Source organism: Eubalaena glacialis, chromosome 11 (genome assembly GCF_028564815.1).
Source record: "Eubalaena glacialis isolate mEubGla1 chromosome 11, mEubGla1.1.hap2.+ XY, whole genome shotgun sequence".
Lineage (NCBI taxonomy): Eukaryota > Metazoa > Chordata > Mammalia > Artiodactyla > Balaenidae > Eubalaena > Eubalaena glacialis.
In genome coordinates, this window is record NC_083726.1 from 8265826 (window position 1) to 8285067 (window position 19242).

The 19242-nt window shown below is 39.3% G+C and overlaps 1 protein-coding gene across 4 annotated transcripts in view; it reads left to right on the top strand.

Moving 5' to 3' along the window:
* SLC25A17 (solute carrier family 25 member 17) overlaps positions 1–9152 on the top strand; it is a 53102-nt gene extending 43950 nt beyond the window's left edge. For 2 of the 4 annotated variants that reach the window (XM_061204906.1, XM_061204910.1), the window contains 4 exons: positions 494–639; positions 728–823; positions 2875–2957; positions 8429–9151. In XM_061204906.1, coding sequence (XP_061060889.1) covers positions 494–639; positions 728–823; positions 2875–2957; positions 8429–8576 — 473 coding nt within the window. In that variant the 3' untranslated portion in view covers positions 8577–9151. Of the gene's footprint in view, positions 1–493; positions 640–727; positions 824–2874; positions 2958–8428 lie in introns of all 4 variants that reach the window. The other 2 variants (XM_061204907.1, XM_061204908.1) reach the window with 1 other exon arrangement.
* Positions 9153–19242: the final 10090 nt, after the last annotated feature.

The window sequence follows — 19242 nt, forward strand, 5'->3', positions numbered from 1 at the left end:
CAGAGTGTAGGCTAAGTAGCTGTGGTGCACAGGCCTAGTTGCTCTGCAGCATGTGGGATCCACCCGGACCAGGGCTCGAACCCATGTCCCCTGCATTGGCAGGCAGATTCCCAATCACTGTGCCACCAGGGAAGTCACCTCTAATCTTTTTCTGTACTGACCTTTGTTGTGAAACACATGGGCTATCAGTTCACAATTCTGTGTAGTACAGAGTTCCCAGTGGTGGTGATGATTACTTAGGAAAACTTGACATGCTAACCCCAGATTTGTCAGGAAGGGTTGCCTATGAGTGAAATTGGTCTCTCAGTAACTTGGTGATGGTCAGTATCTGATGATTATTCAAAAGTAGTTAACTGATTAACTTGTCATTGCAAGAAGGAAATCTTGATAGAATCAGTATGATAGAATACTGATAGAATCAGGTTTGTGTTCTGGGTACATTGTCTTCTCTAGTTAGGGGATTGTCATCAAAGGTCCTTGATTTCTTGCTCAGATGCTTTTCACCAGATCATTCGCGATGAAGGAATCCTGGCTTTATGGAATGGCACATTTCCCTCCTTGCTGTTGGTCTTCAATCCTGCCATCCAGTTCATGTTCTATGAAGGTTTAAAACGGCAGCTTTTAAAGAAACGAATGAAGGTAAGCCCTGATTCTGAAAGCAGCAGACAATCCCTGACACCTTCTTGCTGTTTAGATTGATGCAGTTTGTTCTTCCTTTGCTTTCCAGCTTTCTTCTTTGGACGTGTTCATCATTGGTGCAATAGCCAAAGCAATTGCCACCACGGTCACCTATCCTCTGCAGACAGTACAGTCAATTCTGAGGGTGAGTGCAGGGGTTCTCCCTGCATTTAGTCAAACAACATTCTAAAATACGTGGGTTCCCTGTTTGAAGCAATGTTAATAAAGCAGTAAAGTAGTCCGGAGCATTCCTCATCCATTTTTTCCATTATTTGATATTTTGCTAACCAGTCTGGCTGTCAGTTGGTTTCCTATTTGGTTTGGAACGAAGTTTACATTTGCGGTTTCTTTGGTAACATGCTGTCTCAGAAAACCCAAATATGGAAGACATTCTTTATTTTTATTTATTTATTTATTTTAATTAATTAATTTATTTATTTATGGCTGTGTTGGGTCTTCGTTGCTGCTTGCGGGCTTTGTCCAGTTGAGGTGAGCAGGGGCTACTCTTCGTTGCGGTACGTGGGCTTCTCATTGCGGTGGCTTCTCATTGCGGAGCACGGGCTCTAGGCATGTGGGCTTCAGTAGTTGTGGCACACGGGCTCAGTAGTTGGGGCTCGCGGGCTCTAGAGCACAGGCTCAGTAGTTGTGGTGCATGGGCTTAGTTGCTCCGCGGCATGTGGGATCTTCCCCGACTAGGGCTCGTACCCGTGTCCCCTGCATTGGCAGGTGGATTCTTAACCACTGTGCCACCAGGGAAGTCCCGGAAGTTCTTTAAAGACCTCAGGAAAATATAAGTTTGCTTCCTTCACATTCAAGTTGATTTGCTTGGTGCCCAGGGTAGATTATCCTTTATAAGATCAGAGATTCATTCAGGAGGAATGAATGATTTAGCTTTTCTGAAGCACTTTAAAATTTGTAGCTTTTCATTCATTCAGTTATTTATTCATTGAAATATTTTTAAGCACCCACTCTGTGTGAGGAACTGGGTGCACACGGTGAATAAAAGCCATAGTCCCTGCCCTTATGGAGGCAACAAAGGAGAGAATGAACATGTAAATAAGCAAAATAAATAGGTAATTGCAAATTGAGGAAACAGCTATAAAGGAAGTGAACAGCATTCTATGATTTAGTGGAGAGGGGCATGATGGGGGTCTTCTCAGGTGGCATGATTGGAGATGGGCTCCTCTGAGGAGCCATATGTAAATCAAGACTTAAAGGAAGGTAAGGATCCAGCTGTGCAAAGAGCAGAAGAAAGAGCATTCCAGGTAGAGGGAACGTGATGTACCGAGAGCTTGGTGAATCCTAGGAACTGAAAGGAGGTCATTGTGGCTGGAGCAGGGAGCAGGTTATTAGAAAAGGAGCAGGGAGCCTATAGGTAAGGACAAGATTTTATTCTCTCTGCAGTGGGAAACCTTTGCAGGGCTTTAGACTAGAGAGTAATGTGATCTGATTTACAATTCGAGAAGATTACTGTGACTGTTCAGTGGTGAATTGGTCAGAAGGCTAAGAGAAAAGGAGGTTGTCAGGTTAGGAGGCTATTTCGGTCATACAGGTAACATGTGAGGGTGGCCTGGACTATGGTGGTAGCAGTGGGGAGGATAGATTCGAGGTCTGTTTGGGAGAAAAAAGTCAAAGGACTTGCTGATAGGTAAAATGAAGGTGGAAGTGAAAGTATTTCAGTTCAAAAAGATTATTCCCTTCTGTTAAAAGTATTTTTACTAATGTACTATTTTTAAATTGGTACTTAACATAAAGAAATTCAGTAGCAGTCAAATAAATGTATTTTGACACTTTTATAATAGAAACATATAATGTGAAGAGCTTAGATTGCAGAGATTCTAATTAATTAGTGTTTATCATAACTTCTTAAAGGATTGGAAGCCATACCATCAATATCTAAATCTTCATCGTGGGCATGGCTTTTTCTTTTGAGGTAGAATTTTCCCCATGATTCTCTGTAAAATGAAAATTCTCCTGCTTGCTTCATTGAGAAAATATTTCTTATTTTCACTTATTTCATTGAAATAATTTATTTCAATGAAATAAGAGGATTAATTAAATCTGAATACTAATGGATATTTTTATTACCATATGCTGTAACATGTTACTCCAACATAATTTCCTCTGCAAGTGGAAATTGAGATAAAGAAAGCGGTAGCAAGCAGTAATTATTTATCTTTTTTTCTTCTTCCCCAGTTTGGACATCACAGACTGAACCCAGAAAACAGAACACTGGGGAGTCTTCGGAACATTCTCTATCTTCTTCACCAACGAGTAAGGTGAGCTTTGTAGATGGTTCACATTCTGTCCTCTCTCTTTTTTTTTTTCTTAATTTATTTTATTTATTTATTTTTGTCTGCGCTGGGTCTTCTTTGCTGCACGCGGACTTTCTCTAGTTGTGAGCGGGAGCCACTCTTGGTTACGGTGCACAGGCTTCTCATTGTGGTGGCTTCTCTCATTGCGGAGCACGGGCTCTAGGTGCGCGGGCTTCAGTAGTTGTGGCACGCGGGCTCAGTAGTTGTGGCTCACGGGCTCTAGAGCGCAGGCTCAGTAGTTGTGGAGCACGGGCTTAGTTCCTCCGCGGCATGTGGGATCTTCCCGGACCAGGGCTCGAACCCGTGTCCCCTGCATTGGCAGGCGGATTCTTAACCACTGTGCCACCAGGGAAGCCCTCTGTCCTCTCTTTTAACAGCCCTCTCTGCCAAGAAGTGGTTGGATTTGCTTACCTTGCACTTCTGTCTTGGCAGTGGCAGCCTAGAAACCTCTCCCTTGCCTGCTGTGCTCAGACATTTCTCACTTTAGGGGCTAAGTGAGATATGACAGCATTTTGGGAAATTATGGAAAAGTTTAGGTCCTTATTCTTTATTAGTTACAAAGATTCAGTACTCCTTTAGAAAAGGAATCCTCCTATGAAATCCTGCCATTTGTGACAACATGGATGGACCTTGAAGGTATTATGAAGTAAGTCAGGCAGAGAAAGACAAACATGTGATTTCACTCATATGTGGAATCTAAAAACAAACAAACTCATTGATGCACAGAACAGACTAGTGGTTACCAGAGAGGAAGAGGGTTCAAGGGTGGGCAAAATGGGTGAAAGGAGTCAGCTGTACAGTAATGGACGTTACTGGACTTGTGGTGGTGATCACTGTGTAGTGTATACAGATGTCAAATTATAATGCTGTATACCTGAAACATATAATTTTAAAAAATAGAGAGCGCCCTCCTGTAATCTAATATAGAGACCACTCTGCTGAGTAGTCCTCCATCGATGACATATCCTATGACCTCTCGTAGATAGAAATAAGCAGCTATTAGAGAGCAGCAGTCATAGCGGGAAAGGGAGGGAAGAGTAGGAAGAGTTACAACAATTATCATCATAATGATGACAACAGTGATGATGATGATGAGAGCAGCTAACACTGTTGAGTGTTTGCTATGTGGCAGACACTAAGCCAGACGCTCTACCTGGGTAATCTCACTTAATCCCAACAACAGCCCTATGAGGCAGGTACTGTCGTCATTTCCCCGTTTCATTTAAAGAAACTGACCCCTAGGGAAGTCAAATAGATCAGCACCTTTGAAGCAAAAGCTGCTGTAACTTTATTACTGTTTCTAGATGTAAGATATTTTAAAATAAATTTATTATAAAGATAGAATATGCTTGGGATAAAAAATAAAATCAAAGATAAAGAATTGGTATAAAGTAAAAAATAAATGCTGACCATACCAAGTGTTGGCAAGAATGTGAAGCGACCAGAACTTTCCTATGCTGGTGGGAATTTAGAATGGCACAACCACTTTGGAATGCAATTTGGCATTTTCTTATAAAGCTAAACATACACCTACCATAGACCCAACCATTCCCCTTCAAGGTATTTACCCAAGACAAATGAAATGCATCTACACAAAGACCTGTGCATAAATGTTAATAATGGCTTTATTTGTAAGAGTCAGAAACTGGAAACACCCCAAATGTCCATCATCAGATGAGTAGATACAAGTTGTGGTATACCTATACAGTGGAATACTATTCAGAAAGGAAAAAGAAATAATTACTGATACATGCAAAAACGTGGATGGATCTCAAAATAATTTTTCTGAGTAAAAGAGGTCAGTATGAAAAAGATTTCATACTGTATGATTCCACTTATGTAAAACTTAGAAAATGCAAATAATCTACAGTGACAGAAAACATATCAGTGGTTGCTTAGGGCCAGAGTAGGTGGAGGGAGAGTGATTGCAAAGGGACGTGAGGATACTTTTGTAGGTCATGGATATGTTCACTACCTTGAAGGTGGTGATTGTTTCATGGGTCAAAACCATCAAACTGAAGTCATTTAAACTCCAGTAAAGCTATAAATATGTGCACACCTACTGTGTTTTCTCTCCTATCTCTTTACCAAGAGTTAGTCACTGCTAACAAAAAGTGCATGTATTTCCAGAATACTGTATAAAACATATATTTTGGGTATTCATTTTTATACAAATGGAATCATATGGTAATACTGTTTTGTACCTTGCCTTTTTGTAAAAACGTTACAAACAATCCTTCACATCAATATCTGTACATTTATCTAGTTTTTTTAAATGACTGCGTTTTTTGTTACATAATATGCCATAATTTATTGACCAATACACTTATGATAAATATTTAGTTTGTTTCCAGGTTTTTGCCTTTACAAACATTGACAAATGAATAGCCCATAAATTTAGCTTTGTATACCTCAATTATAATTGTAGAGAAAATTCCTTGAAGTGGAATTACTTAAGAAGTTTGAACATACAAAATTTTGATAGGTATTGCCATGTTGACCCAAAAAGATGATACCCATTTCCATTTCTACCAGCATTGTGAGAGTTAAGGAAGATGTAGTTAAGAAAGTTAAGAAGGTAGTGTCAACAGGAAATCTTTAGAGTTATATAGTTTTTAAATTCAGCGTGTTTTTACATCTTTCATCTTGTTTGGTTCTCACTCAGCCTTGTGCGTGTGGAAGGGTGACTATATTCCCATTTTTGCAGATCAGGAAGCAGGTTTAGAGAAAGTGACTTGCCCAACACCAGACAGATGCAGGCAGAGCCAGATGTTCAAACTCACACTAAGTAAGCACTCAGGGACCATTGAATGAATGTTCATCCACTAGAACATTCTACAATGATGGAAATACCTGTTCTGTTCGGTAGGGTTGCCACCAACCACGTGTGGCTGTTGAGCACTTGAAATACTGCCAGTACAATTGAGAAACTGAATTTTAAATTTTATTTAAATTTAAATGACCATGTGTGGCTAGTAGCTACCATATCGGACAGTGCAGTATACCATGCCAGGCCTCTCCAAACTTTTGATTGATTAAGAACACCTGAAGTGCTTATTAAAATACAGATTCATGCCTCCCCTCTGGAGCGGGGCCTGGCAGTCTTCATTTCTAAACAGACCCTGGTGATTCTGATGTGAGTGGATGTGAAGAAAATCGACACTACTGTGTATCTTTCCTTTACTACTGACACAGAGCACTTCACTTCTGGCACTTCCGGTCACTAGACGTTGCATGGGGGGTTCCCCGCACCAGGCAGTTCTGTGTGATACCAGCCGGGCGTCCCGTGATTTAACTCCGTTCTGATGCTGCGTACCCGGGGATAGCATTAGATCCCACAGGTTAAGGAAGGGCTCACTCCTAGGATGCTGACCCTCACTTCAGATGACAGTCACAGGTAGTCGGTCCCCAGGTTACACAAAACTTCTGTCTGACTTGGCTACGAATTGGAGGTTGCCATGACCTCCTCCCCCTTGGGTATGATTGTTTGCTAGAGCAGCTCACAGAACTCAGGGAAAGGGAAACACGTACATTTACCAGTTCATTAAAGAATACAGATGAGTAGCCATATAAAGAGATCTGGGAGGGTCCCAAGCACAGGAGCTTCTGTCCCCGAGGAGTTGGGGTACATCACCCTCCTGGTACATGGATGTGCTCACCAACTTGGAAGCTCTCTGAACCCCATACTTTTGGGATTTTTATGGAGGCTTCGTTATGTAGGCATGATCTATCATTAACTCCATTTCCGGCCCCCTCCCCTCTCTGGAGAATAGTGAGTGGGGCTGAAAATTCCAAGTTTCTTATCACAGCTTGGTCTTTCTGGTGACCAGCCCCATCCAGGAGCCCACCAAGAATCACCTCATTAGAACAGAAGACACTACTATCACCGAGGAAATTGAGGGATTTAGGAACTCTATATCAGGATCTAGGATCAAAGACTAAATATTAGAATAAGAAATGTTCCTAGTGCTCTTATCACTTAGGAAATTACAAGGGCTTTAGGAGCTCTGTGCCAGGAACTGAGGACAGAGACCAATATATATTTTTTCTGTTATCTCCCAGCAGACCTCACCTTGAGAAACATTGAAGTGGACTTTCTTGGCTTTCTTGGGGGAACATAATTCAAATTAGTCAATGAACTAGAAATTCATGGGTCAAGGCTTTTCATTCCTATTTATCACATGATTTGCTCCAAATAATAAGTTTTCACACATAGCAAATGTATAAAATGTAGACTAGCTTCTGAATGGAGTGCTTGATTAGCTTTAATCTCTCAGTCTGCGTGCTGTATATAGCCCTGGAGTTGCTGATGAACTAGCATGTGAGATTAATTCACTCTCAAAAAGTAACTTTGGAGACATCAGTTACTCTGAACTCCTGGTTCTAGCTGAAGCATTCTTCTCTGTGGTTAGAGCAGTGGGTCTAAAGGGCTGGTGTCCAGGCTGGCCTCATCATCCTCATCACCTGGGAGCTTGTTAGAAATTCAAATTCTTGAGTCCCATCCCAGACTTAATGAATCGGAAACTCTGGAAGGGACCCAGCAATCTGTGGTTCACCAAGCTTTTCCAGTGATTTTGATGTATGCTAGATGTGAGAACCACTTGGTTAGAAGATCAAATGTGGACTTCCCTGGTGGCTCAGTGGTTAAGAATCCGCCTGCCAATGCAGGGGACACGGATCTGAGCCCTGGTCTGGGAAGATTCCACATGCTGCAGAGCAACTAAGCCCGTGCACCACAACTACTGAGCCTGCGCTCTAGAGCCCACAAGTCACAGCTACTGAGCCCACGTGCCACAACTACTGAAGCCCGCGTGCCTAGAGCCTGTACTCCGCAACAAGAGAAGCCACCACAGTGAGAAGCCCGCGCACTGCAGCGAAGAGTAGCCCCCGCTCGCCGCAACTAGAGAAAGCCTGCGTGCAGCAACAAAGACCCAATGCAGCCAAAAATAAATAAATAAATTAATTTAAAAACAAAAAAGAAGATCAAATGTATGGGAAGACTCAGAATTGGAGAGCTTTTCATTTCTGTCACTTTCTCTCGTTTTGATGAGGCTACAATGATCTAAACCAATTGGCAGCTTTCCTACCATTTAGGGACTGTTAGGTTGAAATAACTGAGTTGGGAGAGTGTTAAAGTCAAGATCTAAGAGTTCTTTGTTAGATCCCAGATTTTGGCATAAAAATGGTTTTAGGATTTTAGGATCTGTACCCTATCTGTGGGATACTGTCAGCATTCCACTAATTAATGGTGGCTGTGAAGAAATACTAAACTTTCATCAATCCCCAAATGCGTTTAAAGATAAGAAGTACTTAAACAACAGAAGTCCATTATATCTAAAACGTCCATTGCTTCTTTTGATCCTAAGAATAAACCTTTGCAAAACAGTATTGCTTCTTTGAAAACCTTTTGTTTTTTCTCACCTCTTTCCTTTTAGGCGTTTTGGAATAATGGGACTCTACAAAGGCCTTGAAGCCAAACTGCTGCAGACAGTCCTCACTGCCGCTCTCATGTTCCTCGTTTATGAGAAACTGACGGCTGCTACCTTCACGGTCATGGGGCTGAAGAGCGCACGCAAGCGCTGAGGCACCTTCCACCGCCAGGCACTCAGAGATGCTCAAGACAGGGGATCCTTCTCTGTGAAGAGAAGCGGTTCCCCTTTTACTTGCGCCTTCCACTGAGAATTTTACCCTCATTGGCTTGAAATGCATCTAAGTTTACACATGGAGTATAGCCAGCTTGACCTGTTACCAACTTAGTTTTTGTGATGGTTGGTTGAATTTTGTGGGGGAGGTTGGGCCAATGGCCATATGAAAAGAGAACATTATTGAAAACCTAAAACTGAAAGTTTATGGGGGTTTATTGGTTTTTTTGAGGGGAATAGACTCTTGCTCTCATGTATAATCTTTTCCAGGTAAAGTCTTTTTTAGATTTACCAGATGGTCCCTTTCCCTTGAACCCTCCCCCAGGTCCTAGGGCAAATTTGCTACCATGTAATTCTCCTCATATACTCTTGTATGTCTTCATCTTGGTATTTTCTTCACTAAAAATGTTATGACTATGCCATAAGCATGACTTTATTTTTCTTGGCATTTTTTTCCTCCTGCTTAAGGAAAGGTATCTTCTTTAGTGTGTGAGCTATTTATTTTGTGGGGGAAATGAAAATTATTAATTCCAAATGATTCTCTTATAAACTATTTGTAAATATCACTTATTTAGTATTTGACGTAATTTTAAAATATTTATTTTGAATCAACCTTTTCATTACAAAACTTGAGGTTTTACGTTCATCCATCTAGGCCCCAATAAATTGTCAGCACAAAAGTCATTCTTAAAAGTTGCCCTTTACAGTATTACATTGAGTTTACAAGCAGCTGGTACAAATCACAGAAAAGGGAGAGGGAGCAGATACCTTGTTTAGGCTCTGGAATATTATCTTCTTTTATAAACTCTTGGTAGAGACTGTATATTTTGAGAATAAACTTGATTGAGGTTATTTCTATTTGGAAACATTCCTTAGAGTCCTGCTACTCAGAGTGGTGCCTCAAGCAATAGCATCGACATCACCTGGGAGCTTATGGACATGCAGTCCCAGATCTTCTGAATCATATTCCGCATTTTAACAAGATACCTAGGTGATTTGTACTCACGTCAAAGTTCAAGAGACCTTAGAGCTCTTGACCCCGCAGAAGATACAGTTGGTTTCAATTATGGAAACCAAGACAAAGATTGTTCTCAAAGGAAAGATAGACTAATGTATTAGAGCAACCTCTGAAAAAACTGGGAGTCCTATGTCATCATTTACTTTCACCTCGTAGCACATGTTCAGGTTCGTAGGACTTTTATTATGTGGCCAGCAATGAATTTAGACATCTCAAGGCACTTAAGAAGCAAACTCCCTTGATATTAGTAGAACAACAGCTTAGTTCTACTTAGTTTGATTTAGTTTTTGTCCCTATAACACAATGACAGGTTTTTCATTTATAAGTCTAATTCAGTCAGAGTCAGAGTAATAATCAAGTGTCTGTGGACTGCAGTATTTAAATTCAATTTTGAGAGTGGAAATTTCTTTCTCTTATTTCTCCTCTGGTTCCTGTGGTAATTTCAAAATATGTAATTTTTAAACTAGTAATAATTGAAAGATCATTGTGTTGTTCTAGAAAACAAGAACTAAGAGGAACTGATAATCTGGGAACTAGACTGAGCACTCCCCTATTTAAGCTAGAGAACTGAAGACAGAGAATTGGCCCCATTACTACTTTTTATTTTATATTAAGGTATGTGTTGTGTCTGTGGCGAGGCTTGGGTGGGGAGCATGGGAGAAGAATGATCATAAAGGTGCCATGTGTACTTTTGTTACTATTTTAATTTTGATGTTCACTTTGGAACTTGAATTTTGAGCTCAGGGTATTGTGTATTGTTGGTATGTTTAAATAATTTCCAAGTCAGATTATATAGTTATATTAGATGTTTATGATGTGAGAATGTATTTGATGCTTCTTTCTTTTCTGATTTTATGAAGGAACAATTTCATAATGAGGTTTATATTCCCTTTGGAAGCTTACAGACTCACTGCATAGTTGAAACTAGGTAATGACTCACCCGGTTTTGTAACCTTTGATTATTAATAAGTTACTTGAGAAAACTAAGGAGCCGAAGTCTATACTAGGGGAATGGAAAATTTTTTCTTTTTGATTCTTTATGAGGTTTCTCTAGAATGTGAGGATTAAGAGCCTTAGGGATCATGTCAGTGTCACCTCAGTAGAAAATTTAGTCTGTGTTTTTAAGTGGACACTAATATTTCCACCCTTGTCTATTTTACAATTAAGTTCGAAATGCAGAAATAGGATTTACCATAAGAACAAAAGCAGTGGGAGTTAGAATCTTGGGTTTTATTCCCGGCTCTGTCACTGACTAGCAAGTTATGTCATCTCCTTGTGCTTCAGCTTTTTGATAAGTGGAGATAATAATACTCACTACCCACTTCAGAGGATGTTTGAGAGCTAATGATGTCAGCTAAATCCCTTTATGATCGTGGGAGAGGGAAGATCTGAGTGAAACTTGTGACAAGCCTAGATTTATATAGCAATTTCCCTTCTTAAAGCTTGTGCACTTTCTCATTTTATAACCCCAATATCTCTGTGAAATAGGTAAGGACGAGTAACAGTATCCCCGTTTAATTAACAAGGAAATTGAGACAGAACTATCAAATGACTTGCCTGGTTGGAGTCAGGGCTAAAGTTGGGTTTCCTGCAGTCTAGTGTGATGATTGCGAGAATAGGTTCTGGAATTAGACAGACCTAGGTTCAACTCCAGTCCTACTCTTTACCAGCTGTGGGAACAAAGCAATCGCTGAACTGGTATAAAACTCAGTTTTCTCAACTGTGAAGTGGAGATCTTGATAAACCTACCTCATAGGGTGATCGTGAGGATTAAATGAGATCATATACGTAAATTTCTTAGCACAAGGCTTGCCACATGGGAAAGCTAGATAAATGTTAGTGATGACTATTATTATAATATTATTATTATTGATGAGGGATATGACTGTTTGAATAGATGCAACTGTGGTTTGGTGGAAAGCACACTGGATTTTGAGCCAGATCTGGGTTCGGATTTTCATTCTATCACTTGAAAGCATTGTGGCCACAGACAAGTCATTTCCTCACCTTTCTTAGTCTTTATGTGTTTATTTGTCTAATAGAAATGATTACCGCACAAGGCTGTTTTATATATTTTTTAAAATTTTTCTTTAATCCTTCTTTAATCTTTAGAACAGGATGTAAATATACATATATATATAAGATATAGATATACATATATATATGCATCTGGCATATATATATATATAGATAGATGAGGATGTAGATATACATATATATATGCATCTGGCAGAGTACATGATGTATAAATGTGCTTGATAAATGCCAGGGTTTTCTATTCAGATGTAATTAACATATAACATTTTATTAGTTTCAGATGTACAACATAGCGATTTGATGTACATATATATTGCAAAATGATTACCACAGTAAATCTAGTAAACATCTATCACTAAAACATCCATCAGATAAATGCTGTTTGAACCAAGAAAACCTTCTAGGTTTTACTTTGGGGCAGTGTTTCCTCTTTCCATTTGTTTTAATTGTGAACATTTCTTTTCTGGGAGGCTTTTGTGTACCTCCTCAAAAGTGAAGCCAAATCCAGTAAGTTAATGTTTTATCCAGTATTCAGATTAAGGCCCCCAAACATTTATCAGTTCATCAGTAAAATACGAACTGGTTCAGTAGCAGAAAGTCACTGGCTGAGCTAGCGTCTCATCTTGGCTCTCTGGAAAAGCTAAAGAATTGTGACTTCATGGTGCCAAATGCCACACATCTCTGGAGAGCCCTCCCTCTGGGCAGGTAAATAAATTACTTACCTAGCAGTGTTGACTGTCACCAGAATACCAAATATATATGAAGATTCACTTGTAGGATATTTATATATGCAGTGAATGTAATTAATGTGACCCCCACAGGGTTTTTACCACTATAGAAATGAAAGGGCCTTGGGTTAGTGCTGATGTTTATGGGGCATACTGGTAGCCCCTGAAAACTGTGTTCACTGGGACATAAGAGACAAGAAAATAACTCATCCATGGGCTAGGTGAGAGAAGAAAAGAAAGAAAATTACTATGTAAAGGCAGAGTGAAGAAGAAATTAGGAGATGGATAGAAGGTTCAGGGGGAGGGAGGGACAAGGCACCAGTGCCTAGCACAGCACTCAAGGAGACATGCTCAAAAAATGTTCATAGACTGGGCAGTGAACTGTGGAACCCAGCAAATGATGTCCAGTCTGGGGAAAGGGAAGGAAAACTCAGTTTGGAACTAACCATGAAAATGGGTAATGGAACTTCCGTGCATTAGTGCCTGGTAAATGCCAGACACAATTAACTTACATACATCTTGATATCTTTGTAATAACTCTAAATATATGAGGTTCATTCCCATTAACAAACTAGTTAAGGCTTCAAGAGTAACTTATCTATGGTCACTCAATCATTGAGGGTCAGGATTTAAAATTTAAGCTGACTCCAGGACTTTCTACATTGCCACACTACATCCCTCAGATATCCTTAAAAGTAAGACTTCTAAGCCAGGGCATGGTTCCCTTTTACAACCTAGAGGGGCATATGATTGAAGATATGTAATTCTTTCTGTAATGAACTACCTGAACCCCAGTATGATGCTACAAGTCTCAAGGAAAGCCTGTGGCCTCTGTATCCAAGGGTGGCTCCATAAATCCATGCTGTTTCTTGCTTCAGTGCCTGTGTTTATAGTTTCAGGAATCTCTTCCTACTATTCTTGGTGAACTGCCCAGATCAGGCATCAGCTCTTCCTGGAAGCCTTTCTGGAACTTTGCTTCCTCCTACCCACCCACCTCCAAAGACTTCTGTACTCCTTTACTATTTTGTACATATGTCTATCATCGACCTACTCCATTGAGTTTTGAATCGCAGTATCTCTGTCTTCCCCTAGATACCAACTTCTTCCAGCGCAGGAAACGAGACTTTCAAGTAGAGTGTCACTCAGGGTAGGCACTCAGTTGTCGCATGAGTGTTTTTGGCTAAAGATAGTGCTGACCTTTCTCCAGTCAAGTGCATCTGTTAATTATGAGTTTACATATTTTAGAATTCTTGTCCTTTGGCATTTTCTTGGTTGTTGATGATCAGTTTTTCATATTTCTTTTCCTTAGATTAATTAGTTCACACTTTTTTGAAGTATACTTTATTTTGCTAGTCATTTGGCTTTTTTAACCTTTACAGATCAATTATTTCTTTGCTTTAATTGTAGTCACCAAAATTACCTAACTGTAGTGGTATCGCTTATCTAATTCTTCCATGTGTACTTCATTCTTGTTTTGCTTTAGTTTCTGTAGAACCTATTGACAGAGTAGATGGCCAGCCAAGTAGGTGATTCTCCTATGTGGGTGTGGTACGTAGGACCTTATTAAATTGCAAATTCCTATTCTAGGAATAACATTCTATTCATTTATTCAAGAAATCGTTTTTGATTACCTCCCATATCCAAGCACTATGGCAGTTTGCTGGGATTACCCTGATGAATAATACTTAGTCTCTGCATGGGGGTCAGACAAAAAACAACTTGCAATTCTACCACTAATGAGTTCTCATAAGAAATGTAATGTAGGGAACTCCCTGATAGTCCAGTGGTTAGGAGTCTGTGCTTTCATTGCCGAGGGCCTGGGTTCAATCCCAGGTTGGGGAACTAAAATCCCACAAGACACGCGGCATTGCCAAAAAAAAAAAAAAGTAATGTAAATGTTCAGGAGTTGCTTTGGGAGCATGGAGAGGCTGGGCCCACCTCTGTCTTGTTCTGTGTAATCAGAAGGCAACATTTGAATGAAGAACACACCAAGTAAGACTTCCCTGGTGGTGCAGTGGTTAAGAATCCGCCTGCCAAAGCAGGGGACACAGGTTCGAGCCCTGGTCTGGGAAAATCCCACATGCCACGGAGCAACTAAGCCCGTGCGCCACGACTACTGAGCCCGTGTGTCACAGTTACTGAAGCCCGCGCGCCTAGAGCCCACGCTCGGCAACAAGAGAAGCCGCCGCAATGAGAAGCCCGTGCACATCAACGAAGAGTAGCCCCCGCTCGCCACAACTAGAGAAAGCCCGCGCACAGCAACGAGGACCCAACGCAGCCATAAATAAATAAATAAATAAAGAGCACATCAAGTAATGGGAAGAGGACCTTCTTTTTTTTTTTTTAAGTTAATTAGGCCACTAGTTTATTTATTTTTTAAAATATTTACTTATTTATTTGGCTGCACGGGGGCTTTAGTTGTGGCATACGAACTCTTAGTTGCGGCATGTGAGATCTAGTTCCCTGACCAGGGATTGAATACGGGCCCCCTACATTGGGAGCACAGAATCTTAGCCACTGTACCACCAGGGAGGTTAGAGGACCTTCCTGATGGAGGAAATAAGTAGTTTTGCAAAGTAGAATGAGGGTGATGCTTTATTATTTGTACATTGGTTTGAATTGGATACAGAAGCTTCCCAACCTAGATCTCTGAGTTGAACACATGTTGGAATGGTGGTGGCTACTGAGAACCTGCAACAAGGAAGAAGAGGCGATCAGGACCCTTATCCTGCTTAACAGTTTTATCTATAGTTAGATTTGGGTCTAAACAAAGAAGATACATTCCCTGTACTCCATGAATTTAAAATCTAATTTTAAACATACTTTGAAAATTAGACGTAACATGAATCATTTTGTTCTACCTCTATGAAGAAGGGCCAGCAAGAGTAGTTTAGGGTATCGTGAATTGCTGTGACTATCAAAAGGTCTGGAGTTGCACTTTATCTGGATCAATGTGGACATGTTTACTTAGAAAATAGCTCTGAGCCTAGTTGAGGCTAAAACCCTAAGTACTTTATCGTGCATTTGTTCGTGTATTAAAAATTATGAAAGCAGTGAAGACTTAAGGGAAGGGGAATTTTAATACACATTTGTTCGTGTATTAAAAATTATAAAAGCAGTGAAGACTTAAGGGAAGGGGAATTTAAAAATTGAGGCAGTCCTTTCTATTTCTCTTTTAATTTACAACTAGTTTATAGGTGTGGCATTTACAGATTTTTTTCCTAATGCACTCATTCTCACTTTATTCTCTCTATTGTAAGAATTACTTTAATTACTTTTATACTGTATAGATGGGGAAATGGAGACACAGATCTGGCTCAGGTCACTTAGCAAAGGATTGGGAGTCAGAAACGTGAATTCAGACCTCCTGATATTCTATCCAATAATCTTTCACTGTCTTGTACTGCTTGGAGGTATCTCTGTTTTCATTTTGGTTTAAAGTTTTTCTTTTAGCTTTTTTGGGTTTTTTTTAACAACAATAATACACAGTCATTAAAAAATTTTCAGAAAATACAGAAAAGAAGAATGAAGAGAGTAAGGATATATTCCTGTATATATATGTTTATATATCTTCCTATATTCTTACTGCCTAGAAATCACTGCTAATATTGAACTATATCTATCTTCAGACTTGTTTAAATATATACATTCACAGATATATTTATAGATAGGGTTTTTAAAATGAGATCAAACTATGCCATTTTGTAACTTTTTCATCTCAAATATAATTTGCTGTCAGTAAATATCTATGTCATAATTTGTTACATAGAATTGCATTGTATGAATGTATCATTATTTAGTTAGACTCCTATTGATGGACTTCTAGGTGGTTTCCAATTTTTTGCTATTATAAATAATGTGATAAAATCCCTAATATATGATTCCTTTTATATTTTCTGATTACTTCTTTAAGAAAAATTTCCAGGAATATCCAGTTACCAGGTCAAAAGGTATGCCTCCTGTGAATTATGTTATTAAATTAAAACTTCATCCTATCTATTCCTTTATGTTCCTTGTCACTTTGGAAACACTTTCTTTCTCTCCTCCCCTCTACTTTGGCAAGCTGCAGGAGAATTCCATTCTGAGTGTGAAAGGGAAGAAGAGTTGTTGTATGCCAGGGGCTGAGCTTTACATGCTTTTTCATTTAATTCTCATAACAGTCCTATGAAATTCAGAGTTAAATGAGGTATATCAAAAGTAATCATAATAGGAGTTTAGACTTGCTGAAAATTAGATTTCTTCCAGCAGATGGCTGGAATCATTGAATATCACATGCTAAAACATAATAATTTATTGAGCACCTACCATGAGCCAGTTGCCATACTAGATGCTTTACATAAATTATCTTATTTAATCCTTCTCCAAAGTTCTAAAGCCTGTGTACTTTCCACAGTTCTCCCCTTTGAGCCTTGGTTCCAAGTCTGTATCCTTGCTCCTGTGCCTTTGTTAGATGGCAAATTCTAGAGGGCAGGGACTTGCTATTAATCATTTTCTGAATCACCATGAACATGGGGTCACATTGGGCAAGTGCCTCTGTAAAAATGCTTTATGATTATGATCGTTATGAAAAGCAAAGAAGACTTCTACAATTTGTCTTTGTTGACTTTTTAATTTATAAGTAAGCTATTTGATAGAAAATGGCTGTTTTTTTGTTTTTGTTTTATGCAGCTGCAGATATGGCGAAACCTTTAGGCCACCAGAGGGCATTGCAGTCAGCCTCCTTTATCATCATTATAAATCACTGCTGTCAGAGATGCCTAGTGAAATTTGTTCCCAGTTAAACCAAAAAAAGAAGCATTCTTAGACTCGATGAGCAATCTGCATAGAACCTGTGGCTTGAACTTGGTGGAGCACTGCCTTGAAGCACCCTTTTTATCTATAAAAGGGTAGAATGGAGTAGGTAGTATTTCGCTGAAATTATATTCTTTTACTTTTTCCTTTCCCCAAGCATATGCCTAAACTTTTAATTTGTCATCCACAATTTATAATCTTCTCTTGGCCAGATATTAAAGCTGGCAGCTCTCAATCTCTATAGAAATTGAAGGCAGAGAAACAATGGACACAGCCTTTGTCCAGTAGCATCCACCTCTTTACTGGTTTTTACTGACACTAATAAAAACTTGCAAAATTGACTGATCCGCAGTTGAGTGACTCCCTCATTTCTGTTCACCATCTGATAGAAGTGCCAATAGGCAGAAAAATGATTAAAATGCAGAGCAGGAAAGAAAAGAGGTAAAAGGCATTTTGATAACCCATGAATTTAAAAATCAATTTAAATCTTTACTAGACAAGTATTTGTTAAAATGTAAACAGGTAGGGACTTCCCTGGCAGTCCAGTGGTTGAGACTTTGCCTTCCAATGCAGAAGATGTGGGTTCGATCCCTGGTTGGGGAACTAAGATCCCATGTGCCTTGGGGCCAAAAAAACCAAAACATAAAAAAACAGAAGCAGTGTTGTAACAAACTCAATAAAGACTTTAGAAATGGTCCACAGAAAAAAATCTTTTAAAAAAAAATGTAAACAGGTAAATCTTACCACATAATTTGAAATAAATTTTCTAAGTATTGAGGCTTCTAAGTTGCAGCCAACTAGACCTCTCATTGATTTGTGCCCCAGGAGCATTTAAGATACTAATTTATTTCACAGATATTTTTGAGTACATTCATACTGGGCACTTGATAAGCACTGGCATACAGATATGAATAATAATCTTTATATGTCACTTTATAGTTTAGAAAACAATCTGGCATCTACTGTCTTACTTGGTACTCACTTCATACCACTGAGATGAATTGGGCAGATGATAGCTCTCCATTTTACAGGTGGGGAGATGGGTTCAAATGGTGAAATGACTTGTTCACAGTTACACAAAGAGTGACAGAGTAGGACTCAAACACAGGTCTTCTGACTCCAAGTCCCATCCTTTCCCACAACACCATGCTGTCTTCCTGGAAGAAGTGAGCCTATTACTCTCAAAGGAGGACTTGAGGGATATACTATTACAAAGGACCCAGGGTTTGAAGTAGATACATTATAGCCACTTGGTGATTTTGATTGTTAGTTTAATAAGCAACTTAGCAAGTAAGTTCAAAAGCTTACCAGTACTATTTCTCTTTTTTTCCAAAAATGTAAGGTAGATTCAGTATGCAGGCAATGAAAAAAAAAAACTGCATCTTTTTTCCTACTTGGTTGACATATTTACTAAGAATTTAACTCTTTCAAGTCTGTGAGTCCCTGCATCTTTCCCTCAGGTATGATTTATGCAGTAATGCCCATGTGAAAAAGAATAGGCGCATCATTCGAGTGTCAAGCTCGGGTAAGAATGTCTCTAACACAAAGTTCACTGTGTGCTTTTATTTCTTTGGTCTTTTTGGAACATAATACCCTCGCTAGAGCTCTTATCAAGTAACCTCTGCATTAAGTTGTATTTCTGTTTACTTCCCTACCTCCCTGGATAGATTAAAGGCCCACATTTCTCATCACCATTACTGTGTCCCAGGCATTATTATGAGTACTCTATAAATATTTGTCCAATGAGTATATGTATTGAGGGAGGTGGGGTATAGTGTTGAATTTAGGTTTGTCTAAGCCAGAGTACCTAGAGCTGTAATCCCTGGGATAATATGTATTTTGACAAAAAGTAAGACGTGGCTTCCCCAAGATTTAGCATCTTGGTAATTTCCCCACATTAAGTACAACATGATACCTGTATTCCTTAGTCTGAAGTGAATAAAGTGTGCAACGTGTCCAGGCAGAAGGGAGCTGAGAAGCAAATGCACAAGCTTAGGACTATGTAAGCAGAAAGAATACTATGTAATTAAAAC